The sequence below is a fragment of the Trichoderma harzianum genome (assembly GCF_003025095.1).
Source record: "Trichoderma harzianum CBS 226.95 unplaced genomic scaffold M431scaffold_2, whole genome shotgun sequence".
Taxonomy (NCBI): Eukaryota; Fungi; Ascomycota; class Sordariomycetes; order Hypocreales; family Hypocreaceae; genus Trichoderma; species Trichoderma harzianum.
The window spans coordinates 3,428,067-3,455,632 of record NW_020209250.1 but is presented as its reverse complement, the minus strand read 5'-3'; the positions used below and the strand labels follow the sequence as shown (position 1 = coordinate 3,455,632).

Below are 27,566 nucleotides of genomic sequence, written 5' to 3'. Positions count from 1 at the left end.
TACAGATGCCTCTTGTTTGCTAAACATTTCATCTTACTTTTGGTTTTTGCTTCAAACGTCCGTGATATTCTGGGTGGGCGTCAATGGTTAGACTGGGAGTGCGCAGCATTTTTGTCCGCGCCATGGGGAGCGAGGACGGATCGGTGGTGGCTGGTGTTTCGACGATGATGAATCAACGTTCAACGCCAATAGCATGCTGACTGCGGTTCAAGGGTCTTTTTTTCAAAGCCGTTTGCATTGCTGAATCTATGGGAAACAGTATTGACTACAAGTACATATTTTTAATGTGTAACATTTTTTTTTTGTAATTCTGTTTCTGCGGCGGTCAATCTTTTAATCCCAAATCAAGTGACGTTACGTATTATCCAAGAAACTAAAACTAATGTACTCCTCTCATGCTCTGGAACAGGGTATAAAGATTGGCGGAAAGGGTTTTGAGGGAATGAGATGATAGACAACGAATGTCCCCTTAATGGAACTGGTCCTCAGTAACTCCTTTACCCATGGCCGCCGTGGAGCTCACTCCACCAGTCACCATCTTTTGCAGCTCATCGACGTAGTTGGCTCCGCTCCACTTCTGGTGCTTGACAACGTCGACACCCTGCTCCATTTCGGGCTCCTGGACAAGCTCACCATACGCGCGCATGCCAACGGAGGCGTATGCGCGGGCAAACTGGTCGCTGATGAGAGCGGTCGTGTGCAGACCAGCAAGAGTGATGAACTGCCAGCAGTAGCCCAAGCTTGCAAGTCGACGGATGTAAGTCTCCTGCTCGTCACGAGGCATGGCAGTCTTCCAGTTGAAAGAGGGCGAGAGGTTGTATGCGAGCCTATTTGAAATGTTTGTTAGATAAACAACCTAGAATTATAGCAAAGGGGGGGTTTAGAGGGTAAAATTACTTCTTCTCAGGCCAGACAGCGTGGACACCGTCGGCAAACTCCTTGGCTTGAGCATAATCGGGAAGCTTGCTCTCCATCCAGACAGCGTCACAGAAGGGACCATAAGCAATGGCACGGTTGATGGCGCAGTCGCAGCCACCCTTCAGGCGGTAGTAGCCCTCTCGGGTTCGGGGAGCCTCCCAGTCGAAGAAGACGTCCTTGCCAAGTATACTCTTGGCGAGAGCACGAGACTCAGCGTTACTCTTGCCCTTGGCGCGAGCAAGGTAATCACTCTTGACCTTGGCTGCGTTGGCGCCAGAGCTGGCCTCAATGGCGGCAACAACAGCGTCATCAAATCGTTTTAGGCCAGCAGAGGCAATCCACTCGTCCTCAATGCGCTGAAGCTCATCACCAGACTTTCCGCTCTGCTCGGCGGCGATCATCAGGTCGTTCAAAGGTTGCAAGTTGGGGTTGGTAGAGCCAAGGATGAAGGCATGGTCACGAGGATCAATTGTGGTGGTGATGAGAGTTGCAGCCTCGGCATCGGTACGGGCGACGGCGATCAGGTCAGAGCCCATGATATCGGCTTGCGCACGAATGGCAACCAGACGGTTGATGTGCTCGCTAATGGGGACGAGAACCTTGCCGGCCATGTGGCCGCACTTCTTAGTGCCAGGAGCCTGGTCCTCAATATGGATACCAGCAGCACCCTTCTCAACAAAGAGCTTGGTGAGCTTCATGACGGCAGTTAAGCCACCATGGCCAGTATCGGCATCGGCGATGATGGGTCGTAGATAGTCAATATTGGCTACGTTGGCACGCTGAGCCTTGGGGATGCTCAGGCGTTCCTGGCGTTGCTTTCGATCATGGAAGAGCTGGGCCGTGAAGAGATGGCCAACTTTGTTGGGCACAGTGGTCTAAGAGGAAGGAAATCAGCCAAGATGGTTCTTGTGTACATGTCCAATGATGGCGAGTCTTACGTATGGGTAGTCTGCCAAGTCAGGGCCGGGCTCGTCTGACGCAGAGGCGGTTGAAGACGATTGCCAGCCGGAGACGTAGACGGTGTCGAGGTACTTGGCCATCTGAGTGACCATTGTAGGTTCTAAGCAGCCATAGGTATAGCTAGCATCTTTGTTCTACATCTTCTTGTTAGGAGGCTTCCTTGGAGATATCGTCATAGCAAAAATGACTGCAATGACTCACCTGGAAACGGTTCTCCAGGATGTTCCATAGCTTCTTGGCCTGGGCATTGCTGGGATACTCAATTTTCAGATGGCCTCTCTTAGAGACGATCTGCTCGGCAGTGAAGGGACGCTTGGTGTGCCTCCATCGTGAATCGCGCCACCAATCTTTGACTTGCTGGACTTCTTGGAGGAAGAGGTCATCTTCTTTGTCTGGATTCACAGCCAGCGTCACCATGTTGTTGGAAGCCATGATGGAATGATGCAAGTGGTCACTGCCTGTTAGACACGGAATGAATCAACTCAATTGAATAGAAGATGAAGAAACAAGGAAATCCAGAGGAGTAATCACACAACCAAAGTTGCTTCAAATGAGGAAAAGTGATGTAGAAGAAGGATAAAAGAGGAGGAGGAACAGGAAGAAGTTAAAGTTTGAGCCGAGTCACAGGCCTCGACCCGTGCTCTCACGCAACCCATCAAACGCGGCGTCCAGTCATGGCTCCGAATCCAGCCACAGCGGCTGTCTCTCCCTTTCCCCCATAACAGTATCACCTCGGATCTTGGAGTCTGACTCCCACGGCTGCCACTCCACTCGCCTTCTGAGCGCCGGAATGGCCCGACACCTCAGCGAGGTCCAGCCACTTAGACGAGGCCTGGGGACTTGAAGCTCGGCACTCGAGAGGGCAGCCCATGCATATGCCAGCCCCCCTTGCAGCTTAGACAGCGTGACGTGACCGAGCTTCACTGCTGTTTAAGCGGGAAAGCCACAGGCGCTGGCAGAGTCCACATGCGGTGCGGCTCCAGCTCGGCTCAAAGGGAGCTTCAATGTCGATGGAGTGGGTTAGCCGCCATTGGCCGAGATGCCGAGAGAAGTCAGCCGTCGGCCCCGCGTTGTCGTGTGGCCTCCATGTGTCCGTAGTCTGCGTATAACAGCTTGATAGTTCCAGCCGGTGCTCTGACCTTGAGAAGTCTAGAGAATGCAGAGAATGGAGGATTGAACTGATATAAATTTATAGATAGCTATATCTCCTACCTCTCTCTTTCCTTAATTTTTGGTCTTCTTTCCCTTCTTTCCTTCCTTCCCTCTCAACGACGTCCTCTCCTACTCAAACGTGCGCCGTCCGGCAGTACCTTCTTTCCGGTTTTAAGTGGCGAACCCTCTCCACAGCACGCTCAAATCGGCAATGCGCCAGCCAATCCACTTTCCCCACGGCCCACCGGAACTCTTTTGCATGTGAAGTGACGCATTCTACTGCACATTGAAGCGAGACGCTCCAGCTAACAAGTACTTATCCGTGTAAAGAGGTGCTGGCTCGGTAAAACGATCAACCGTCACATCGCCGGGCCAGTCTTACACCAGCAACCCACAGGCTGGTGCAATTGATGGCCAATATGACTCCTACCCCTCGAGTTTACACAGCCCAGCTATCATCTATCTATTCTACACGAGAGCCTATCAAGCGCATAATCACATGGAATTGCATTTACACGCGCGCGAATGAGCTGCATGATGTTCCCCCTTCATGAGGTGTTATTAATTTCTATAGGGGAAATTACCTAGCTACTATCAACGAGTATCTAGTCTACAAGGTTGGTCGGACTAAAGCGATTCAAACAACGTCATTTTATTGCTTGCTTTCTGTTTTTACTTTCTTATGCGTTTCTGTTGACCTGCGTTTCTGCTGACTCATGGACTGCCAGAACAGCTCTCACGACATTTTCTAAGTCGACATGTCTCCAATTTCTTCATATTCCCCTTTCAGCCTTGGCGGCCTACTGGTGACATTCTTCTAGCCGCTCATCGTATCGTCTCGGGACAGCCACCGCTTCGGTATTGGTCTCCGAATCAACAATGTCACGTCAGGGTCAGACCGGCCAAGGCTCGTTCATTGTTCAGCTCAATTGCCCTGATAAACGTTTCGTACGGAGTCAACGTTCCCAGTGCTCGTCGCATATGCGCATTCACAATCTGGAGTCCGTAAACGTAACTGGCATTGACCCATCCGAACCTATTGCACCTTTACGTTAGCATCCCACAATAGCATCCATGCCGTGCTCACATAGCGGCAGGGGGTGCGCGAGACTTACCCTTCCTTCGCAACGCCTTTAAAATCCAGGCCTTGGTTTCCATACTCGGCGTCAACACGATGAGGGTCAACCGGACGCGTGACGTCGTACTTTTCAACCACTACTCCGTTGAAATCGACAAACGCTTTGGTGATCATGAAGAGCCATTTATAGGCGAGGCGCTCAGCTTCTTCGGTGAAGCTGTACCGAAGCAGTCCTGTCCAGGCCAGCATCTGCTGCGGAGCCCAGCCATATGGGTAATCCCACTGTCGGTTGGGGCGTTCCAATCCAATTGCACCCCGAGACTTCTCCGTTCCAGCCACCACACCACCAAACATCTCGAACCTGGGCAGGCCCTTCTTCACCAAATCGGCTGCCTGCTTGGGCGTTGCAATTCCAGCCCAGAGCGCCCACAAGGTCGTGGCAGTCTCATACGTACACCTCTGTCTCTTGGCTGTATCATAGTCAAAGAACATGCCCTCCTCTTCGTTCCACATCAGCTTGTCCATTGTCAACTTTCTCCGCTTGGCGCGTCGGTCCCAGACCGCCGAAGAGACGGACTCGCCAGGCTGGTATGGTGTTCCCTGGCAGAATTCAGCTGGAATGACCAACTTGTCGCCAAAGAGGCTTCGAATGGTCCGTCCGATATCTGTTTCATACTTGAACAATAGAGAGTTCAGGTCGATAGTGGCAAGGTCAGCACAGACACCCTCGAGACGATACGATGTGTCATGGCCAGATTCACGGACTGCACGATCGTGCAAAAAGTACTCGTCAAGCTCAGGCTCTTTGATCTCGCCATAGTTGTAAGCTCGGACAAACTCCTCAAACTCCATCTTGTGCTTCTCAATGTAGGGCTTCAAGATGTGGACGAAGTGGGTGGCCTCCGTTTCGGGAGGCACTCCTAGACCCTCTGGTCGGTACCTCGAGAGGCCCGTCACCGGGTCTAGCCGAGGCTCGCTGGTCCAGACACTGTGATACTCCTTGATGGCTGCGAGGATGGCTCGTCTCAAAAATTCCTTGGAATCCGGCTCATGCTTAATCTTCTCATATACTCGAAGAGCCATGTCCGTCAGGAAGGGAGGCTGAGATCGGCCAAGATAGTAAGACCGAGTGGCATTAAGAATTTTGCCATAGTGCTCGATGCAGAAGCAAAAGTTGAGCACCATGGACTTGGCTAGGTCGACCCGTTCATGGATCAACAAGCCCAGAGATTCCATGTAGCTATCCCAGCCATAAAGCTCGTTGAAGCGGCCACCAGGGACGACAAAGGGAAGCCCCTTTAAGCTTGTCGTCTTGTTGCCTAGTTCATCTTCCTCTTCCACCTTCTCCACAGCTACGGCCAGCAGACCTGGCTTGTCGTTCATGTCGCGAATCAACTCTGGCGTGATCTTCTCCGGCAGTTGCTGGACGTCAAGTCGGAGCTCTGGTCTGTCGGCAGCCACCTTTTGATAATACTCATACTGTTCCGGAGCTCCAATTGGGACATAGATTCTCGGACGAGGGTCGTCTGTCCAGTCCTTGGGGTCACGAGCCGCAATCTCAATGCTAGATGCGTCAATTCGCCTGGTAAGTCCATCCCAGAAATGATCCCGGATGAGGCGGGACAAACGATCAACAGGGTTCTCGTTCAAACGACCTTCATCAAGGATGATTTGCTTGCGGCCATACTCCTTGGCTAATGTCAACTCCTGCAGGAGATTGGACAGCATGTAAGTTCCTCGGACTTCGAATCGGTTGTGGCCAGCCGAGGCAGCTGTTCTCAGAGAAATGACTTTGGGGCCATTATCCTCAATCGTGATTTGCATGTTTCCGTCAGTGTCCTCCTGGTTCTTCAGGATTTCCAGTGTGGCATCAACCTGAACAAGAAAGCGGCGGCCCGTCTCCATGGTGGTCTCGTCTACATAGCTATGGTTAAAATCTTGCATATCCGCCTCTCTACTGAAATTGGAAGAGAGAACTAACCGTGGCTTCCACGTCTGAATGGCTCCTGTGCCCCCATCCTCTCCAACTGCTTCACCAAGCTATTCTGTAGCACATCCCATTAGTATTGTCTCGTTCCTCCTCTGGTATCAATTAAGCACCTACCTGCGAGTATGTTCGAGTTCGGACTCCATAGCGGTTGCTGTGACGCTCCTCGGAAGCATAGTACGTCTTTGCATCATCGTACACCCCGTACTCCTCAGAACCGCGAGAGCGGTGGCCGGAAGTGCCTTGCATATGGAATACGTATATTCTGAACGTCTATCGAGTCGGCTGGATTGGCTTGGCTGTGATGATGGAAAGCTATCGGAGGGTATCAATTACAGCAGTGGTGGTGTCGTGATGGACCAGTAGAAGAAAGGGCCGGAGAACCGCAGCAACTCTGGTCCAACAGTCCCGGGGGATGATAAATAACTGTCAGGGCTCTGGAGGTGACACTGGTGGCCCGGGTCTGGAGAAGTCAGCAAACAGGAATGCAAAGTACAGGCTACCCGGGCTCGCATCGCATCAGGGGGGTCACGAGCGTGGGCGAGTCTCCCCAACTCCCATCTCTGTCACCACCTTTCCAGGTATTGCAATGACCACCACTACGAGTAGGTACAAGCTTGCATGGACCCTGCGGGGCAGAAATCTGGTGCGGCCAAGGGGCGAAGCTGCTACGTACCGGTACGCAGCGGCAGGGCGGGAACTGGCGCGCCTGCAAAGTAGCTGTAGGTATCGTCGATGGTGAGATCAGGTAGGATGCAAACGACGGACTGTAATAATGATACAACTGGGCGAAGGACAGATGTCGAAGAGACCTTGATCGACGGAGGGGGAAAAAGGCAGAGGGATGTTGGCGGTTGCATCAACCCGACGCTGCTGCCAAACCAGTTACGCAGCTGTGGGTTTGAGCTGCTTGCTGCTCAACTCAATTCGTTCACCGCCCACCCCACTGTGGCACCTGCACGGGATGCGTGTACATACACAAACAAGTCATTCGAAAAGTGACGATATGACGCATGGTCGCCCTGCCGGCCAACAAGGGCCCGCTGATAGTGACATCGACAGCTGGAGCCCCCACGTTTCGGCCCCTACAGGCCGGTTGCCCCCTTTCGCCAGTGACGAAGTTACAGGGCTCGCAAGCCCCAAGGGTCCCCCCTCATTAGCGGGCAATTACAGTACAGAACAGGTCAGCGGTACTGCCGGGATTGATGACCTCGACACTCCGTAAATTGCCATTCATGGCCGCGCTGAAGCCCGCTAGAACGCTCGAATCTACCCACAGCGGTCCACCGTTTGCGGCAGCACAACATGATTACAGCAGAGCTAAATCTCACGGAACCGATGGACTGCCGAGGAAACGACCGAACACTGGGAGCATTGGTTCTTTCGTGCGTACTCGTAAGATATGCTAGATACACGGGCGGAGAGCGAGTGACATATAAAATTACATGTACTCCTTATAAACATTGACCACATTTAGTGTGTTTATTTAGTGTACTGGTGCTCCCACGGCATCCCGCTCAGGGGCTTGCACCGGACTTGCGTTCCCCCATCCTACCACCCTCCTTAGCACAAGGATTCCAAGACCGAAAGGGAGAAAAGGGGGGGGATGAAGCTGAAAACACGAGCCTCACAAGTACTGTCTACTTCGCACCGGACGGGCTATTACCTGTTATGCTTACGGCGCTCCGTACAGCGCATCACGCCTGGCATCAGCCCCCTTACATCTGGTGATGGCCTCCAATGCTCGAATGTTGCCGCCAAATCTTGCCCTTGGGCCAGCTTGGACTCATGACACATCAGCCTACATCTACACCGACTGCACGTCGTACCTGTACATGTAGGCGTCTTCATGTTGTCAGCTCATCTTGTCCGGTTACACATGTTCAAAAGATAAGTGCCCAATGTACGACAGGCTACCTTGGTACATGCGGATAGATGGTGTACAGTCACAAAGTAATGGGGAAATCAACAGCCAGATTCAATCTCACCACTGTAACCTCATTACCGACGTACAGGTACTATTACTAGTTCCCCGAAGGAGACGTCGAATACAAATGGTCCGATCATTCCACCGACACTGCCTAGCAGTTTTAGTAGTGCACAGTCTCAAAGGAAGGGAACGCCTATTCAGCACCTCAATTTTGCTATTCAACAGGATCCCATGTCGTAAATAATACTGAGTACTAGACGACTATAGCTATAGTAGTAAAAACTACAAATATACAATTATATTAGCAGTCACTAGACAAATGTAGATGTAGTAGTAAATACTAGGGAAATATAGCTATAGTAGCAGATATCTTAAAGAAGCACCTAGTATATAGCACCAAGTATCATGACCGGAAAGAATCCTAAAACACCTGCAGTCAACCGCTCTGTAGAAGGGGCCATGTTGCTCACAAGACGCACACAAAGATCAACTTGCGTCATAGTATTAATGCTTCGTAGACTATCAGAGCATCTTTGTAGAATCAACAAGAGCCAAAGTATGATAAAACGAAAGACAGAACTGCTGTTCGGGGTATTCCTCTTTACAAAATTTCCATGCAAAAAAAAAAACGCCAACAATGGTATCTCATGAATGATAATTTCAGCGCCCCCAGCGACATCATTCGCCCTGCTGCTGAGCTGCCCTCGGTCTAGCCGCCAAGCGGTTCCTGCGCTTCGCAGCGGTTTCCGCATCCCAAAGGCCAGCAAAGACGGCCTCACACTCATCCTCATCCGAAGAGTCAAACTCAATCTCGGTGTCATCATCGTCCTTTTTCGCCGTGTCTTCGTTTTGTTCCGTTTCGTACATGAGCTCCTCCTGGCCCTCGGAAATGGTGGTGTCTTCCCAGCTCCGATGTGTCACCACCCGTTCCGTCTCCAGGATATACTTGCCCACCTTGTACTTTTGTGATTCTTCTTTGGCGTCCACGTACTTCCAGCCGAGCTTGCGCGAGCATATCCCGCAGCAAATGTCCGCCACCACGTGCCAACCGGTGACAAGCTGTCTGTTCTCGTTCTTGCCAATGCGGATATTCAGCAGCGACGAGTCTGCCGGTGGAGGGGCGATCAGATACGCACGGCCGTAGCGACCTGTGAATCCCTTGGAAATGATTTGAGACGTAAAAGCTATGTCTGTAGCACAGCTCGAGCAGCGCAGCGTATCCGCCGCCGTCCGAGAGAGACGTCGAGGCTCTGCTGTGTTTTTCAGGTTGCTGAATGCTGAATCGCCATCTGGGGGAGAGCCGTTTGGCGTGGTCACTGCCGATGAAGCGTCATCGCTACGGCTACTAGATGGTTCCGACCCTGTTGAGGATGTGGACGATGCAGAGTGGCGGCGACGCCCAGGAAATGTAAACTTGAAGCTCGGCAGGAGATAGCTGGGGAATATCGGCTTGGTCGCCGAGATGCCGCTCTCTCGCACCATGGCCCGAATGTCGTCTTCAAAAAAGAAGGCCTCCCAAATGCCGCCCGCCATAAGACAAGCAATATGGATATCCACGAAGGCGGAAGAGACGAGATGTCTAGTGGAAGAAACGATGAGAGCACAAGAAATGAGGACGGGAAGCTTGGCCTCGAATGAGGTGCTGCTGCACAGCTTCCGCTGATCTGATGGCTCGACTAACCGCCGACACCGCCCAAACTCTCTTTGCGGTTGGGAGCTCACCTGCTGCTTGTTTTATGTGCAAGTATCTGACGAGTACCGCAGTTGATGTGATTGATCAACCACTAACCCCGCAGACAAGTCTCTCTTTTAGCACGGTCAAGGGATCCCGTCTTTTCTTTAACACCGCACGGCGAAGCGATTAGGTTCAATGGTACCCAACCGGCCAACATCGGAATGATACGTCAGTGTACGGAGTATGTCCGCTGTCATTCATCTCCCTGACAGTCATCAGCTTTTACTACAAGTACAAATTATTGGCATGGCCTTGTTGAAGCACCATGTAATTTCACATCTGCACGTATTCTGTTGCAAATCACACAACCCTGACAGAGCAACGAATAGGCCACTTCTGGAGCTTTTGAACCTCCCGCCCGTCCGATCGAGGGTCATGGGGCGTCAAAATGCCCTTTAGTGATTAGCGGCCGGCCGCAGCGTCGGTACTTGTCTCTGACTTGCTACCAGTCGATCAATCAATCAAAGCTCAGCAAGCCCAGTGATCCATCCATGCTCGATTGTCCACTAATTGGGCCGCTAGCCGGAAGCCGCGGCCGCACGGATGGGGAGGGGCACTAACACGAGATTGAAGCCCGATCGAGATTGTTCAAATATTTACAAGTAGAATATCTGATTGGCATTACTGCGCCGAGATAAATGCACATGCTTGGAAATGGCTTCATTTTGGATATTTGCAGCATCGGTCCCTGCCTCTTCTAGCTTTGAGGAGACTCTGGAACAGGATGTAATGCAAATAAACGCAGAGAGTTCATGCTGCGTATGACGTAGGTGCGGAGAGCCGATAGATTTTCACATACACTGCGAATTTTCATGCCCGGTATCAATGTCCTACGAGTTCTTAACGTACACGTTTTTGCTTCCAATGCATCTTGATATCTTGATTTATTTATTCGTTCATTCATGCCCTCTGAATTTAGTTCTGGGGCTCCTCGGCGACGTAATGCAGGTAAGCACCCAGCAGCTTGATGCCCTCAATGTAGTTGCGCTTGTCAAGCTTCTCGTTGATGGAGTGGGCGCCATCTGTTGAGCTTCCCATGGGTAGCAGCAGGACGTTCTTGCCAGTGGCCTCCTCAAAGGTAAGGGTGACAGGGATACTGCAGGATCATGTTAGTATTTGGTAGTAGATGTTGGACGAGTAGAAATATAAAAAAGACAACTTACCTTCCACCCTCACGGGTGAAGTCGGGCTCAACGCCCCAGACACGCTCAACCGCCTTGGCAGCGGCGGAAAAGTTCCAGTGCTTTGGTGAGGCAACCCACCACTTTCCGGTGTGCTGGGCATAAACCTTCATGCTGTTCTTGCTGCCAAGCTTGGCAAATTGCTCCTCGACATACTTGTAGACAACCTTGTTGGTCGTCTCAATGTCCATGTCGGGGACAGTTCGGATGGAGAACTTGCCAACAACCTTGGCAGGAATGACAGTCTTGGCGCCAGGGGCAGAGAAAGCACCCTCGATACCGTGGAGAGAGAGTGAGGGGTATCTCCAGCGAGCCATCAGAGTGGGCTTGGTCTCCTCGTGGATGGTGGTGGTGCTACCCAGAGACTCGTGCAGGTTCTCCATGGTGAAAGCAATGCTTTCGTAGAGCTTCTCCTCATCAGCAGTGACGGGGGCAACCTGCTCCGAGATACCAGGAATCAGGATGTTGCCCTTGGAGTCAACAAGGGAGCCCATGACGGCAACGAGATCGGTCATGGGTTCGTGGGCCTGTCCACCGAAAACACCGCTGTGCAAGTCGGCACCAGGGCCAGAAACCTCGATGGAGTAGTAGTTGCAGCCTCGGAGACCATAGGTCAAGCAGGGCTTCTCAGTTCCGAGCCAGTAGTTGTCCGAAATGCAGACGGCATCGGCATCGGCGAAGAACTTCTTGGCCTCCTCCTTGATCAGATCATCAAGACCCTCGGAGCCATACTCCTCCATACCCTCAAAGCACATCAACAGGTTGACGGGGAAATCAACGCCAGCCTTCTGGTGGGCCTCAATGGCGTTGAGCCAGCCCAGGACAGGTCCCTTGTCGTCGGTTGAGCCACGACCGAACATGCGGCCCTTGTCGTCGACCGTGAGCTCAAAAGGCTCAGTTGCCCATCCGTCGCTCTTCTCCGCAGGCTGGACATCGTAGTGGCCGTAGACCAGGATTGTTCGCTTGTTCTTGTCGTTTCCATATCGTCCGAGGACAACGGGAGGCAGGTCGAGATGCTCCTTGTGAGGCTGCTTGCCAAGCGGGCGCAGCTCAACCGAGGCACCCAGAGCCTTCAGCTCGTCGGCCAGGAAGTGACCCATGCGAACGACATCAGGGCGACGAGCATCCTCGGCCGAGATGGAGGGGATGGCGACAGCCTTGCGCAGACGCTCGATGAAGACATCTGTGTTGCTGTCAACCTGCTTGAAGAAGCTGTCGAGTTGAGGCGCCATCTTTCTAGCTTGGTGAGCACGGATCGAGTCGGTGAGATACGGTCGAAACGAAGGAGTCGCTACTCGAGGACTCTGTGTGAATTGGGAAGAGAAAGGCTTGATCCTCGTCCAGATTTGTCGAGGGCAGCGGAGCGAAGTCATGAAGAAAGATGGTGCGGGGCATGTCGCCCTACCTCTTGCAGCGCGAAGATACACGCACTTCTGCTGGCTGCAGAAGCTTCTCGCGGCGGGGCAGATTGGAGGGCTTGGAGGGGAACTTTTTTTGGCGAGCCGGTTACCAACGGCAGCTGCTGAGGAAAATGGGTGCAGATACCGTAGGGGTACCTACACCACGAAGCTATCGTGCGGTCTCAACCACCTACATTGTGTGGGCAGAGACGCACAAGGCTTGGTGCTAAAAGTACCGTCCAGGTCACCCCTGTCGTTCCTTGTCACTTCTTTAGCCTTCTCCAAGACGGAGTTTCGGCACGTGAGCTCCCCGGGGCTGGGGGAAAGTTTCGCCGGCAAAGGCAAACGCTGCCGGTTCGTTACGAAAAAGTGGCCTGCGCTCGCTATCAATACGCGCTTCCCATTAATAATGGACTAACGGTCCCCAGGCCTCCGCTTCTCTTTTTTTCTCCTCACTTCTCCTTCTCCCTGTTTGCATCACGACTCATCGCCTTCCCATCGAAACCATCTCCGATCCATCGACGATTTGCGCCCAGGCGATTGTTCGCTCGCCATCCATCGATTTTCATCGCGCTGAGCGGTGGCTTCGACGGGTTCAAAGCTCTCGCAGTCTCTGTTTGCGTGATCGATCCGGTAGAACCGTCGACGTAGCCCAACCCATTTGGCGGCCTCTCGACCGAGACGACGCTGATATCTTCCACCTCCTTTTCTCCTGGCGAATAAACCCTCGTTTATTCGCTTCGTCCTTATTTTTGCTTTTCTTGGGAGTTTGCTAGCCTGTCTGACGGAGGGTCCAGAGACGGCTAACAGTTGGTTGTTTATTTGCTGGTGCATAGGCTGGTCTGTTATGGTGATCAGGAAGTGAGGGGGAACTCTAGGGTTGTCTTTCCTTCTGGCTTATTGCCGCTTGTACTCCATTACTCAACATACCCATTTGCCCTATTGTCTTTGTCTTTCTTCCAATTTACCATCAGAATTGATTATTTTGAGTTCATCTTGAGTTGAAACAGCACCGAGGTGCAGAACCAAGAAGAGAAGAATCAAAACAAGAAAAAAGTTCGCTAGCAGCAAGAAAAAATCAATACTCACTTAGTCATTGTTTTATGGCTGAGGTCTTCCGACGTATTTACTTTACAGATATATAGCCCCTTCGGTCTTACTTTGACGAGCCTAACATCCTTTTGACATCTCTTATTTTACTTTTGCATTTTGCATTTTGTTACCGTAACCCCAAGAAACAAAATCACCATCTTCAGCAACAATGTCTTCCTCGGTGTTCTTCAAGTTCAAGTCGCAGAAGGAGCCCACTAGAGTGGAATTTGACGGCACAGGTATCTCAGTCTTTGAGCTCAAACGTGAGATTATCAACAAGAGCGGATTGGGTGATGGCACAGATTTCGACCTCTATATTTATACAGACGACAACAGTGAAGGTGAGTCTACAGACAAAGCAGCGCTCATGTCTTGGTTAGATGCTAACTCGGAATTACACAGAGTACGATGATGATACAACAATTGTTCCCAGATCAACGACAGTGATTGCTCGGCGACAGCCCGCCGTTAAGCCTGGAGCTGGGCGAGCCGCTCGATATGTCTCAGGCAAAATGCCCGTGGCGGCCAAGAACGCCGGCCGTAAGGAACAGTTGGCAAAAGTATCGGCCTCCAAACCAAATACAAATGCCTTCAGCCAGATGAACGATGCCATGACGGAGGAAGATCGAATGGCCGCCATGTTTGCTGCTCAGACAGAGCAATGGTCAGCCCAGCAAGAAGAGTTGTCTCAGTAAGCTGTCATCCTGTGTTTTGACCGATTCAATCAATTGCTAACCATTCACACAGCCAAGCACCAGTACCCTTTGGTAAGCCTGGCTCCAAGCGGCCGGCAAATGTTCCTGACCATGACCCCCCTAATGGGTACATTTGCTATCGATGTGGAAACAAGGGCCATTGGATCCAGTTGTGCCCAACCAACGATGATCCCGATTTTGACAATCGACCTCGCGTCAAGCGCACCACTGGCATCCCTCGTTCATTTCTACAAAAGGTGGATAAGTCTGTCATTTTAGCTCAGTCGGAAGGTGATGAAACCAAACGGCCCTCAGGAATCATGGTCAACGCTGAGGGAGACTTTGTCATTGCTGAGCCAGACAGTGCCTCTTGGGAGCAATTCCAAGCCAAGGCCAAGTCCTCTTCTGCCGCGGCCAAGACGGCGCAGGCGGAAGACAAGGAAATGCAAGAGCGTGGTCTCGAATGTTCAATTGACAAGAAGATGTTCATAGAGCCAATGAAAACTCCGTGCTGTCAGAAGACGTTTTGCAATGACTGCATAACCAATGCACTCATCGAAAGCGACTTCGTCTGCCCTGCTTGTCAGACTGAAGGTGTGCTAATAGATGATCTCCAGCCTGATGAAGAAGTGTCAAAGAAGATTCAAGAGTACCTCAAGGAGAAGGAAGCTGCCAAGGTCACTCCCCCGTCGTCACCCAAGGGCAACTCGGAAGAAGTGCCTGGCAGCTCGGAGAATGATCAAGCTAAAGATGCAGCAAATAAGGAAGATGGAGCAGCAGACGCTGTGGAGGACAAGACGAGGCGGAAGAGCATCGAGTCTTCAGAGCAGAAGCCCAACTCACCAGCTACAGAATCAGTCGATTCGGCATCCAAGTCCCCTTCAGCCGAGTCAAAGAGTCTCGTTCCCAGCTCTCAGGCTGCAGATGGCAAGACTGAAGTAGTCAAGGCAGAGGACGCCGTCTCGAAGAAGAGACCGGCTGAAGACTTCCTAGAGAATCCCAAGATACCCAAAGGACCCCGCGCCATGCAGAACCAACAATCCCAGAATATGATGAATGGCAACATGATGAACGGAATGCCCAACATGGGTATGAACAACATGATGTTTAATGGAGGCATGGGCATGATGCCAAACATGATGGGCATGGGCGGTATGGGAATGAATATGGGCATGAATATGGGTATGAACATGGGCATGCCTCCTATGCCTATGCCTATGATGAACATGCCAATGATGGGTATGCAAGGCTTCAACAACATGAATGGGGGCTACGGAAATATGAATGGAGGATACGGCATGAACAACAACAACAACAACAACAACATGAACGGCATGAACAATATGAACATGAATGGCGGTGGCATGAACAACAACTGGGGCATGAACAATGCCAGCGGTATGAATGGTATGAACACCATGGGCGGAATGGGCGGCAATATGAACGGGATGAACGGCGGAGGCATGATGAATGGCTTCCAAAACGGCGGCAACTTCACACAGGGAGGTGGTGAAGACGATGCCTACTTCCGAAAACCTGTCAACCCGCATCGACACCAGAACAAGCAACGCAGAGTCCGGCCAAGCGACTACCGAGAGCTCTGAGCGTGGCTGAGAGAGAAGTTGTTATGACAATATCCACTACAAACTTGCATTCGACGGCCATCCGGAATGGCTTCAAGTCGCAACAACGGAGCAAGGGAGGCATTTTCTCTTTCGTTTTTCCTTTCAACGACTACATTTAATACTGGCCCCGCTGCGTACTTTCACACCGCAGACATATGCCACAACAAAAAAAAACTTGGAGCCCATTTGCATTTAGCTGGCAAGCACTTACAACACTATACAATGGATGAACAGGAAGGAAATACCACGCAATATTTGAAAGGGCTTGGGGGGGTGACTCTCTCATATCAGAGCTCAGCTTGGCTTGGATTAGGCGTTTTGTTTTTACTTTTCGGCTTGTGCCGTTTGAGTCTACACATGTTTTTCTTTTTCCTTTTCGTTTCTTAAGATGACTGCCCTTGATGGCCAAAAAGGGGAGAAACGGCTCAACATCCTCTTTTTTTTTGTGCCCCTCGCACTCCTAAGTAAGGTGTGCAGCATGTATGGTGTCTTTTTTTTCGAGCGAGAATAGCTGGGAGGTTTATTATGCAAACGAGATGAGCTGAGGAGGGTATTGATGAAAGCGCATTTTAGGACTTTTGGTAGGATAGGAGGCAACAGCTTCGAGAAAAGGGAGCTTGAAATACAAGAAACAAATTCCATCAACTTTAGTGTTTTGAATCTAGTGATTGTGAATGAATTCGGTGAAGTGTTGAGGAGGAGGCCCAATATTAAAACAAGGATTCAAATGTTTGTTTATTAATTAATAAATTATACGTATAATTATGAGATCAACTGCTTCTACTATCCTAAAGTAGTTGAAAGCACCCTAAAGTGTATGTGTACATATATATCTTAAGGGGGGAATCTAGACGCATACATGGCCCATTAAGTATTTACTCGTACATGAAATAGGGTTCTCTTTTCATAATTTTTTTCTTTTACAAAAATATTCTATTGTTTCTCTCCTCGCAGCCCCCCTCTCGCCCTTACTGCGGCGGAACATACGGCTTGACCAACATCTCGCTAAACTTCTCCAGCTTCTCCTTTCCTCGCACCTCCTCCACCAGCAGAGGCATCTTAACAACATTGAAGTCCTCAGAATAGAGCTCCTCATACTGATCGAGGTACTTGAGCTGCATCTTCCTACGAGCGTTGCACTGCTCACAATCGTTCTCCTTCTTGGGGAACAACAGCTGGTTAACAACAATACTGTGCGTATCAATGCCGTAATTCGCCAGCTCCTGAATCATGCGCTCCGTCTCGTACAAGCTAAGGAACTCCGCGATGCAGACGCACACGAAAGTGGTGAGCTCGGCGTCCTTGAACTGGGTGTTGACCTCTGAGATTGTGCCGCGCAGGGACTCGAGCTTCTCCATCATCTCGTTGAGGTTCTGGCCGTTGGGCAGGGCGCCGTTGGAGCCGAGGAAGCCGTTGAGCAGCGGGCCGTACTGGGAGGAGAGCTGGGAGACCTTTGCGAGGGCCTTTTCGAGGACCGAGGGGAACTGGAGGAAGCGGAGGGTGTGGCCGGTGGGGGCGGTGTCGAAGATGATGGTTTCGTAGGAGAGGGACTTGACCTGCTTGAGGACTTCGGCAAAGGACATGGCTTCGTCGATGCCGGGGATCTATATACGGCGAAGAGGTTAGTTTTTTTAGATCCATATATATACTGCATCCTGCCAAGGAAGACCAAGAAGAAAAACGTACAGCAAAGGCAAGATCCTGCATCATGCCCCCAATCCCGCCGCTCATGGCGTTGAGGTCCTCGGCGCTCTCGCCCTGGCCGGCCAGCAGGTCCTGCATGCTGCCATTGGGGTCAATCTCCATGGCGCTCAGGTTATCGAAGCCATTAATAAGGCGGGCCTCCTTGCCGAACTTTTGGTTGAAGGCATCGGACAGGTTGTGCGCGGGGTCGGTGCTGATGAGCAGAACGGAGCGGCGGACTTTGGCCAGCTGGATGGCCAGGGAGCACGAGGTCGTGGTCTTGCCGACGCCTCCCTTGCCGCCGACAAAGATCCAGCGGAGGGAGCGCTGGTCGAGGAGGGTTTGGAGGGACGGCTCGAGGGCGTCTTCGTCGATGACTGCGGCCATGGTTGGTTGGGAGGAGAGAAGAGACGGAGGGGGGAAGAACGGGAATATTGAAAAATAGAAAATGGGAAAAACACCAAGGAGAGGAGGCCAGAAGCAGTAGAAGAAGAAGAGAGAAGAGAAAAAAGCAGCAGAGGGCGAGGCTGGCAGTGACGCGGTCAAACGAGGCTACGGGACAAGAAGGGGGGGATTAAAAGGTGGCGCTTCGAAGGCGGAAGATTCCCATGGAGGGGCAATTCGCGGAGGAAAATAAAGGTGGCGGCCATGTGGTGAGAGCAGCCACCGGCGTATTTTGGCCCCCCGGTTGGAGAAGCGATGCGGTCATACATTTCCATCGTTCCTCTTTTTGCTCTCTGTTTTACTTTAGATGCTAAAAAGGAGATGGAAAAGGAGTGTGGCAGCTGTGACGACATGCCGCAACCCATGGACAGGACAGGCTGATTCAGTCATGTCGCCTTGCGTTGCATCTTGTATCGTATCATATCATCAAATCATATCATATCTCCATCGTTGTCCGTGGCTTGGCCTTGTTTAGCCTGGGCTGTGAACTTGAAATCAATAGACGCGGATGCAAGCAAATCACAGCCGTCCATCACAATCTCTAGATCCATCACAACCTAGGCCTACAGAGACCTACAGGACAGCCGTCTGCTAAACAGCAGCGCTCTCCAGGCGGCCACCTCCACTAACGGCACCCGGCGCACAGCGTGGCTGAGCCGTCCACTGATTGGGTGCCCGGCCGAGTTCAAGTCCAAGTCCTACACTAGGCGCAGTAGACGGGACTCCAACGTCGACTAACATCAACATGCAGCTTCAAGAATAGAAACACGCAACTCCCAGCCTTGCTTGGCCTTGCTGTTGTCCCGTCACATCACAGCCCTTTGTTCGTCTCACACTGAGCCTGGTGCCTTATAAAAGAAGCAAAGAGATCCGCCTCTTTTGAAGCTCCTCTTCGTGGCTCTGCTTCTTGTGCATCTCACATTCACTTCCTGAGGCCGCATCTCATTCAGCTTTACCCCACCATCTTGCAGCCCATCGTCTCATCCAACTTCTCACCACAACAGCACCTGCATCTGCAAGAGAGAACACTTCCCTCTTAAAAAGTAAACCTACCATATTAAATCAAATCAAATCCCCCCAAAGAAAGACCATCATGGCCGACAAAGACCGCATCACCTGCCACGTCCTCGACACCACCGCCGGCCGCCCCGCAAAGGGCATCCGCGTCCGCCTCGAAGGCCCCGTCCCCAGCTCACCCAACGCCCACACTCTCGTCAACACCTTCGAGTCCCTCACCAACGACGACGGCCGCATCACCGTCTGGCTGCCCTACAGCTCAGAGTCCTCTGCCGGCGAGGTGCCCGTCTACACCCTCGAGGACGTCCTGGGCGCCGTCAAGGGGCCTTCTCGGTGGACGCTGCGCTTCGACACTGCCGGCTACTTTGGCGAGGAAAACACATTCTTCCCGGAGGCCACCATTGTGTTTCGCGTTGAAGAGGGCCAGCATTACCATGTGCCGCTGCTGTTGAGTCCGTACAGCTATACGACTTACCGAGGAAGCTAAAGGGGGCATAGGAGGACAACGCGGCTTCACAGCCACAGTCGTTTCAGTTTCAGAGTCAGAGTCAGTATGGAGAGATACATATGACAACAATGATAATGAAAGCGTGCTAGTCGTGGCAATGTCAACACTGTCACTCTTTTATTACACATCAGCTACTGCAGTTCTTTATGTGCCGTGTCGTTATTTCACAAAACAGATTCCCAAGCAATGTACTTGTTGCCAAGTTAAAGACAGATCCCTTCTCTTGAAGGAAAAGCCAATAGTAATACCCGTGATTACGAGACAAAGGCCGTGTCGTCCGTCTGTTGTCCGGTTCCCAATTTCAAGTCCGCCCCAAAACGCCGTCGCTTATAGATTAAGAAGGTGAGAGATATGCTGTAAGTCAAGTCACAAAAGAGAGTCGTAAATTCGTTCCGTCTTTTTTCTTCCCCTTTTTTTCTTCCAGTGTCCAAAAGATTCAAGAAAATGTATGATGCATGTCGCCCAGACGGGCATGTTTGTCAAAAGGCGGTATGTACTCGTATGTAGCCCGTTGCTCAATCCCGTTCTTCGCCTCGGGAGCGTCGCCACTTGCTGAACCGGTGGTGTTTCTTGGGACTGTGGCCTATGCTGTCAGGTGAAGATGGCGGTGTCTCGTCCTCCTTCTTGGTCGACTCTGCACTTTCGCTGCCGCTTTTGGACTGAAAGCTGGCTATCGAAGGACTCGTCAACTTAGGGGCTACCTCTCCGACTTGGAGGCTGCTGCTAGAGCGGGATAACGACAGTGACAAGACACTGCTGACGAGTTCGGTTTGCGGGCCGATAATTCCATGCATCAGGGTTCGCCTAGTCTTGTGTCGGTGTAAGAACGAGAGTCGCTTTCTCTTGAGAGCATGGTCGCCAGCCAGGTCATCGTGTGAGATGCAGGCATTTGGCGAGAGGTCGGCGTCAGGGTGAGGGAGAGTAGTATTGCTGACTTTGAAGAGAAAACATGTTAGTAAAGTGATGACCAAAGATGAAAAAGAAAAGAAAACTCCCTTCACAACATAGGAATGGATATGTCTACTCACATTGATCAAAGGGTTCTGGAAAGCCTGTATCCCGATCTGCATGGCGGGCGGCCCGAGATGTCGACTTAGAAGAGGCCATGATGAGATGCCAGATGGTTTGACTATCCGAGAGACAGTTGAGAATAATAAAGAAATCCCGGTGAAGACACAGGATCAAACAAAAATAGAAGACAGAAAAGGAATAAAGAAGAATAAGCTGGATGGGCCTGACGGCAAGCTAGATAGCCGAATGACAGCAAGGCGCGTGGCCTTGTAAGAGGGAGCAAGCAAAGTTTGGTGGCTGGTGAGTGAGCGCCCCGCTGGCAGATGCGTGGACGTAGGTGTAAAGCCAACCTTGAAAGCAAATGTATGCTACTTTGTATGCGTAATGGGAAATGCGGCGGGGGCCAGGTTCCTCTTAAGGGCCTCGGTGAGATCTAATCGTCAAAGAAGGCTTTGAATGCTTCGGGAAAGTCGAATGAATCCCTTCATTTGAACAAGGATTGCTTAGACAATGCTTCAAGGAGCCGAACCGCCCGGGTCTAGGGTGTGGGAAATTCAGCGAGATGAGGGCGGCTACACTCAGGTTATAAGAGCAAATCAGTGAGTGAGTAGCGCCAAGTTGGGGACAGGCACGAGCACTCGTACAGATACTTTGCAGGGCCCGTTAGCCTGTATATGTAGTCTGTCTGTCTAGCACCTAGGCCTAGGCACTGCATGCATGCAGGCGATGAATCGGATGAATTGCTAGTGAGCACTTTGTTGTTGAGGCAGCTGATGGCACCACGGCTCAGAGGGCCCGAGACGCTACTAACAGCGATCCCCGGCTGCCGTCGCCCTCGCCGATAGCTCGGAAATCCTCAAGCTGCCTTCAGGCTGCAGAAGCTAGTACACATCATTGGAAGCACGGAGATTTGGAAATTCAGCGAACTCCTGTTGTGGGGGGAGGCCGTCCATCAATGGATTCGCCTTGTCGAGCGTCGAGCATCTTTCACCCAGCCGATGGGAGAGCCTCTCTCTACTGCGTTATAGCCTTCTAGGCAGGTCATAGGCTGCAGCCTGATGACTGACTACCTGGCAACCTGATTCCAGCAGCGCTCGTTCTCGCAAGACACAGCACAGTCGCTGGCCCTGCTGAGCGCAGGTGTCAGACACCCGGCGACTTGTCCTGTCCTGTCCTGTCCTGTCCAATCCAGGCCTGCCGAATCCGAGTAGAGGCGGCAAACAGGGGGGCCGTCAGATGGGGCTCTGCTTGGCCTGGAGGCACTTTGACCGTCAGTCATGTCGATTTTGCTGCGCCTCGCCCTCGAGTGGAGATGGGGGTGAGTTACTGTCTCCAAGCCAAGACGAAGAAAAGCTGGGGACTCTTCTAGGCGAGAAGCACAAGTTCTGGCTCTTGTGTTAGCGGCAGCCAAAGAGCTGAGCCAAGCAAATCGCGTGATGGCAATAGTGCAAACCACGTTCTGAGCCTTTTGCAATTTGTTTGCTGTTAGTATCTGATAGTTACCAATCTGTCGTCTGTTAGTGGCCCACCTGTCTAGCCAAAGACTGGATCTCTGAGACAGTAAAGCAGTTCATCACAGCAGTTGGAGTGAAGAAACGAAGAGATGGAGGGAATCTTGTTTCACGTAATACTAATCAGCGTGGTGAGAATATGACGTCCGTTTGTACAGAGTACAGAGTACTCGTACTCGTATGTATTTCGACGGCAGGTGCTCCGTTCTCCATACTTGGCATGTACTGCGCAGTGCTCATCGCGCCTTCCTCGATTTGTACTTCCAAGACATGAATGTCTCACACATGGCCTTTCGGTTAGTAGGCGGTCAAGTATCTTGTCTAGCTGGAAATCTATGGAGTAGAGGTAGGGAGACTATCCACATCACTTGACGAGACGCACTGCCAACAACCTGAACCGTCCCGTTGATAATGCACTATATAAGTAGGTTGCTGTACAGAGTACGAGTACAAGCGCTCATCAAGGTAGATTTGATCTTATTCTCCCAGCCACGGCGGCTCTCTCGTGGCAAACTCTAAATCACTCTGTGGGCAGGACATTGACATGATGACGAGCAGCGCGGCAAAGGCAACAGACAACACACAGCGAATCATTGGTCCAAGTTCTACTGATGCACCACTCGGCTCTTGGCCGTGAGTCTTGGCATCTTCAACAACAGCCGGACCTCGATTCTCAAACTAGTGGCTAATCTTTAGAGGCGGCAACGCTCAGTCCTGAGCTACCATACGCGTTCCGCAAAGGAACAACAGGAGCTAATCATGGAAAGGACGGCATGGCTGTTCAGACGGCGCCACGCAAGCTGGCAACGAATTGGAATCGCCCCTTCAAAGTTCGGTGCGTCAGGTTGATGCGGAGGAGCGGCTGCTGCCACGGCCGGACATTCAGCCTATCAACCGCCGTTCTGGGGTCGAGACGAACCAGACACGCGCGGAGTTTCGAGACCGGGCGGCCTGGGCCACTCAGTGGAGGGCGAGGTGCATAGCCCGTCTGGATCAAGGCGGCACAGTTCGACAGGTTGGCGGTTGGAATCCGAGACGTCGTAAGTCCGACAACATGCCATCATGACAAAACACCCACAGAGGAAATATGACGGCCATGAGGAACCTTTAAGAGAAAAAGCACAGCATTCGCCTCTCCGGGGCTCGGCGTTGTCGTCAGCCTTCCTTCAGCCGTCGAAGAATTTGGCCACTTCGGATATGTGTGCCGGACCGGCATACTCGTACCAATACTACGCATTTTCACCCAGCAAAGGGCATGAACCGCCTGCCCGGAGTGCGCACTCGCCGGTTTCCCAACAGATTGGGACCATGTCTTGTCTCGTCTGCATCATGGGGTATAATACAAGCATTGCTTTGTGCTGCGAATAGCACTAGTGTTATGTACAGCAAGAGCATTGGGAAGCTGAGAGATGAGGCCGGCTGAACCCCCCTTGACCATCCGAGATTGTCTGACCATGCTTTGCACGGCTTACTCAGGATTCACTCGTGCACCGGAGTGCTGTACGTTTGATATTTACCCATTGCAACAGTTTTTCTTCCATGACCTGAAAACCCCTGTACATCTGAACGATGTGCGATGTGCATGTGCATATCGATGACCAGTCTGGCTCTTCGGCTTCGTCCCCAGCTTTACTCAATCGGGCCGCATAAGCATGTCTCGCAGCCGTAGCCAGCCAACCATGACGCCAGGAGTCGCTAGCTCCAAGCTGTGCAGACAACTACAAGACGAAAGGGCAGACGATGTTCTGATACATCTACGAGCAAGTACTGTACAGAGGTGCATTGGTGGTGGCTGGGCCGTTCCCTCCGCCCTCCGGTATACGAGCGGTAACTTGGACTGCATGAAGCCCCAGGTCTCCTCCGCCTTGCTACATGAGCGAGTTGCCGCTAGCATCTGGCGGTGACGAAACTCATCGTTACTATGCATACGCATACGATGGTTCTTTATTCATGGGAACATATCATGAGTGAGAAGGACAGGGTTGGGAGAGGAACAGAGGAAGCTAAGGCATATGCGATGGGCCGGTCCAACGATACCCGGTTACGATGACGGCTGATCACCCTCTCGTGGAAGACGGCTTCAGCTTGCATCGGTTGATCGGCTCCGCACCTTGACAAAGAGCCCCATGTGGTGTTCCACTGACAGAGATGTCATTGAAAATCACTCATCGCCATAGCCGATGCTAGTTCGGGTTGTCCATGTGCTGGCCGGCCCAGAGCTTGGCAAATCATATCCATGAATAAGAGAAACATGGTCATCTTCACCAGCTGTTGATCAGAATTTGTCCTTCAGCTGGCTAGGCAGTGATGGACAGTGATGGACAGTTCCCGATATTAGTTCGATCCATCCATAGACCATTTCTTGGCGCTCCAAATTCTAGAAGATTAGAGACACGCCTGTGGAAGCTATGGATAAGTCATGCGCTAGATTGGCTTCCACGGAGACGTTGTAGAAGCGAAATAGACTGGTAGGCGCTCCCTCAGGCCAGACTCCTCTCTGACCTCCTTTCTTCCCGCGGTTGGAGCAATAAGTTCAGCCATCGAAATAACAAGTCGGTTCCGACGAAATGATTGTCATTGGAGGCCTTACGAGTATGGAGAATGGAGAGGCAGTAAGTCTCAATACTGTTTTGAAGCGGGTACCGGTATTGTATACTCCGTACCTTTAATATGCTGTGATTATATGCAGCGCTTGGACTCCATATCATCTTAAATGAAAAACACCAATCACATAACCACACCTGGCTATAGCTTACGGGGGTAATTGTTAGCCGATACGCGTCATCTCGCAAGGACACACAGAACACGTGCATAGAAAAGTCGAAGAGGGAGAGAAAAAAAAAAAGAAAGAAAAAAAAGAAATGGAATATGCCAGCCTTACACACGATGATTCTCCGTTGCGCAACGCCCGCCTACCCTAGAGTCCGCCAAGTGTTATTAATAAATCACGGACATGGAAAGTCCGGATCCTGCTGACGAAGTGCACCGCCACACACAGCCTTGGCGAACTCGTAATTCGCAGCCACAGCTGTGAGCACTCTGAACATCCCCGTGTCGAAGACATTCAAACAAACCCCTTGGAACGCAAACTCCGTCAATCATCACCAAGTAATCGCCAGCCTCTTCTCGATATCCGCGCATTGTTGTTCCGGTCCAACTCGCCGACATGTCCGACTCACCGCGGGTTGGTCATACCGACTCCCTCGACTCTCTTGACACAGCCCCGAACAAGCCGGACAAGAAGAAGAGCCGTCGCCCTGCGAGTGAGTGCTCGACGATGCCTCTGGATGCGCTGCTGGGAGGTGCCGGATTGCTGACGATGAGGTTATCATAGACACGGCCTTTCGACAACAGCGACTCAAAGCCTGGCAGTAGGTTTTCCGGACGATTCAACGGCGCAAAAGCCCGAGTCTGCAGGATGCTGACAGCCTCGCAGGCCAATTCTTACTCCAAAGACAGTTCTGCCTCTCTTCTTCGCCATCGGCGTCATATTCGCTCCAATCGGTGGTTTGCTGCTATATGCCAACACTCAGGTATGCTAGGAGATTCTGGCTTTGATATCTGTCCTCTTGTATGTTTTGCTTGTATCCTGGCGCTGACGGATTTGCCCATGGTTTAGGTGCAAGAGATTCGCCTGGATTACACCCACTGCACAGCCGATGCTCCGGCCTACAACAACGGCAAGGGCTTTGGCTCCATGCCTAGCAGCGACATAGAGACTCAGTTCAAAACCTCCAACACGTCGATTGATGCGCAATGGGCCGTCCAATCCGACGTCGATATCCCAGTTAACCCGGGCGTCAAGGTGTCCGGACAGCGATGCTATTTGAGATTCAACATTCCCGAGAGCATGGGACCCCCGGTTCTGTTCTACTACCAGCTCACCAACTTTTACCAGAACCATCGTCGATACGCCGATTCGTTCGACGTCAACCAGCTCAAGGGAGACAACAGGTCCTATGGCGATATCCACGGCTCGAAATGCACCCCTCTGTATGGTGAGACCATCGACGGCGTCAAGAAGCCGTACTATCCGTGCGGACTCATTGCCAACTCCATGTTCAACGACTCCTACACCAGCCCCGAGCTGTTGAACCCTCCCGGAGGCCGTGGCAACGAGACGCAGACATACCTCATGGCCAACAACACCAACATTGCCTGGAGCAGTGACAGAGATTTGTACAACCCAACCACGCAGTCGCTGAGCGAAATCATTCCGCCACCCAACTGGCGTCTGCGTTATCCGGACGGTTATACTAAAACCAACCCTCCCCCCAACCTCAAGGAGTGGCAGGCGTTCCAGGTCTGGATGCGTACTGCCGGTCTGCCGACCTTTAGCAAGCTCTACCAGCGCAACGACACCCAGGCGATGGCTGAGGGACGCTACCAAATCATTATCGACGATTGTATGTGACAACATGCTGGACTACGGCGCAAACTTGGTGTGCTAACTATGAAATAACAGTCTTCCCTACAACCGAATACAGAGGCAAAAAGTCCATCATCATCACCACCCGCACCGTTGTGGGTGGTCGCAACAACTTCCTTGGCATCGCCTACATTGTTGTTGCTGGCCTGTGCATTGTTCTCGGCGTCATCTTCCTCGCTTCTCATCTCATCAAGCCAAGGTTCGTTCTTATTCTAGTCTTCTCTCCATTTCCATTCCGTTTCTAACACATCAACCACCAGGAAACTCGGTGACCACACTTACCTGTCGTGGAACAACGTCCCTACATCCAAACTCGGCGGCAATACCGCCGTGGCCTCGGGCCGCGAGATCCGTCCTGATGCTTAGGCAACTCGCGACAGCTCCCGCGCCGCGCTCCGCATGGCCCCGATGCCCTCTGGTGGCAGCTCCAGCTCTCACATCTTCCTGGCGCCCATGAACCCGAGGTTTCATAGCAAATTCTATGACCGCTTGAGCCACCGGCTTGCGTAGAATCCACAAAATGAAGAAAAAATGAAATCAAAAGCAGCGGGGGACAATGTGGCGTGGTAGATGAGATAAAAGAGGTTGCTCTACGCCTACCTCTTCCCGGTTTTTTTTATGCGCTTATATCGATGTAATGCCTTGTTTGTTCCCCGTGCGCTGGCCGGTTTTTGTTTAACACTGTTTTCTTTTTTTGTTCTCTGTTTTTGTTGGGGGGTTGTTCAGGACTGATTGAACGTTGTCTTATTCTTACCATCCACATTCATTTTTTTACTCAAAGTTGAAACATTGGAGGTCGTCAATGCTGGATGAGAAAGAAGAAGAAGAAGGATGAAAAGACCACGAAAGATCAAAGGACACGAGTTGCGAGAGGGAGCAAGAAATGGGGGAAAACTAAGGTGAAAGGGGTTTTTCCTACCCTCTCGATGAATTCGACAAAGGGGGAGGTTTTTGCCTGTTGGAGTTGAGGAGTTTTGAACCGCCTATTTTGTTATGTTTTATACATTTTTTACTTGTTTCCCTCTAGTTCCGTCCTTGTCTCAAATGCTGGGAAGGGGGCTATTGATAGAAAAATGTAGCACCTCTTGTTGCCAACTCAGCATATCCAAACTCCAAATCCCTCTTCTTAAGTGAACTACATCATGGGTTTTCACAACAAAGATCAGTGATGTAAAGCGGCTATCTTCACTTGCAAAAATGATATACTCCG

General features: G+C 51.6%; 10 protein-coding genes across 10 annotated transcripts; 4 read left to right on the top strand and 6 right to left on the bottom strand.

The window, feature by feature from the left end:
• Positions 1–469: 469 nt before the first annotated feature.
• Positions 470–2,310, bottom strand: M431DRAFT_2255 (hypothetical protein; the record flags this gene model as incomplete). The annotated part of the gene is made up of 4 exons (XM_024913601.1): positions 470–827; positions 898–1,793; positions 1,857–2,012; positions 2,080–2,310. The coding sequence occupies 4 exons, from the start codon at positions 2,308–2,310 to the stop codon at positions 470–472; spliced, it is 1,641 nt and encodes a 546-aa protein (XP_024779370.1).
• A 1,602-nt stretch (positions 2,311–3,912) lies between these two features.
• Positions 3,913–6,344, bottom strand: M431DRAFT_478732 (glycoside hydrolase family 37 protein; the record flags this gene model as incomplete). Its single annotated transcript, XM_024915701.1, has 3 exons — positions 3,913–4,066; positions 4,146–6,148; positions 6,213–6,344. 3 exons carry the CDS (start codon positions 6,342–6,344, stop codon positions 3,913–3,915), a joined length of 2,289 nt encoding a protein of 762 aa, XP_024779369.1.
• Positions 6,345–8,703: 2,359 nt separating this feature from the next.
• M431DRAFT_491306 (hypothetical protein) lies at positions 8,704–9,507 on the bottom strand (the record flags this gene model as incomplete). Its single annotated transcript, XM_024916892.1, has 1 exon — positions 8,704–9,507. One exon carries the CDS (start codon positions 9,505–9,507, stop codon positions 8,704–8,706), a length of 804 nt encoding a protein of 267 aa, XP_024779368.1.
• Positions 9,508–10,675: 1,168 nt separating this feature from the next.
• Positions 10,676–12,173, bottom strand: M431DRAFT_75372 (hypothetical protein; the record flags this gene model as incomplete). The annotated part of the gene is made up of 2 exons (XM_024922328.1): positions 10,676–10,856; positions 10,924–12,173. 2 exons carry the CDS (start codon positions 12,171–12,173, stop codon positions 10,676–10,678), a joined length of 1,431 nt encoding a protein of 476 aa, XP_024779367.1.
• A 1,216-nt stretch (positions 12,174–13,389) lies between these two features.
• Positions 13,390–16,021, top strand: M431DRAFT_312259 (hypothetical protein). Its single transcript, XM_024914232.1, has 3 exons — positions 13,390–13,774; positions 13,836–14,124; positions 14,181–16,021. Exons 1-3 carry the CDS (start codon positions 13,603–13,605, stop codon positions 15,730–15,732), a joined length of 2,013 nt encoding a protein of 670 aa, XP_024779366.1. The 5' UTR covers positions 13,390–13,602; the 3' UTR covers positions 15,733–16,021.
• Positions 16,022–16,721: 700 nt separating this feature from the next.
• M431DRAFT_2250 (hypothetical protein) lies at positions 16,722–17,823 on the bottom strand (the record flags this gene model as incomplete). Its single annotated transcript, XM_024913593.1, has 2 exons — positions 16,722–17,357; positions 17,440–17,823. 2 exons carry the CDS (start codon positions 17,821–17,823, stop codon positions 16,722–16,724), a joined length of 1,020 nt encoding a protein of 339 aa, XP_024779365.1.
• A 784-nt stretch (positions 17,824–18,607) lies between these two features.
• Positions 18,608–19,808, top strand: M431DRAFT_504651 (hypothetical protein). The gene has a single exon (XM_024918502.1). The coding sequence runs from the start codon at positions 18,974–18,976 to the stop codon at positions 19,382–19,384; it is 411 nt and encodes a 136-aa protein (XP_024779364.1). The 5' UTR covers positions 18,608–18,973; the 3' UTR covers positions 19,385–19,808.
• M431DRAFT_311822 (hypothetical protein) lies at positions 19,653–20,961 on the bottom strand. The gene is made up of 2 exons (XM_024914231.1): positions 20,434–20,961; positions 19,653–20,339 (listed from the first exon to the last, which is right to left on the bottom strand). Exons 1-2 carry the CDS (start codon positions 20,510–20,512, stop codon positions 19,921–19,923), a joined length of 498 nt encoding a protein of 165 aa, XP_024779363.1. The 5' UTR covers positions 20,513–20,961; the 3' UTR covers positions 19,653–19,920.
• Positions 20,962–22,686: 1,725 nt separating this feature from the next.
• On the top strand, positions 22,687–23,295 carry M431DRAFT_491299 (hypothetical protein; the record flags this gene model as incomplete). Its single annotated transcript, XM_024916891.1, has 4 exons — positions 22,687–22,762; positions 22,784–22,902; positions 22,935–22,967; positions 23,053–23,295. The coding sequence occupies 4 exons, from the start codon at positions 22,687–22,689 to the stop codon at positions 23,293–23,295; spliced, it is 471 nt and encodes a 156-aa protein (XP_024779362.1).
• Positions 23,296–24,998: 1,703 nt separating this feature from the next.
• M431DRAFT_311676 (hypothetical protein) lies at positions 24,999–26,944 on the top strand. Its single transcript, XM_024914230.1, has 6 exons — positions 24,999–25,190; positions 25,262–25,298; positions 25,364–25,460; positions 25,547–26,333; positions 26,393–26,555; positions 26,617–26,944. Exons 1-6 carry the CDS (start codon positions 25,094–25,096, stop codon positions 26,720–26,722), a joined length of 1,287 nt encoding a protein of 428 aa, XP_024779361.1. The 5' UTR covers positions 24,999–25,093; the 3' UTR covers positions 26,723–26,944.
• The last annotated feature ends 622 nt before the right edge of the window (positions 26,945–27,566 follow it).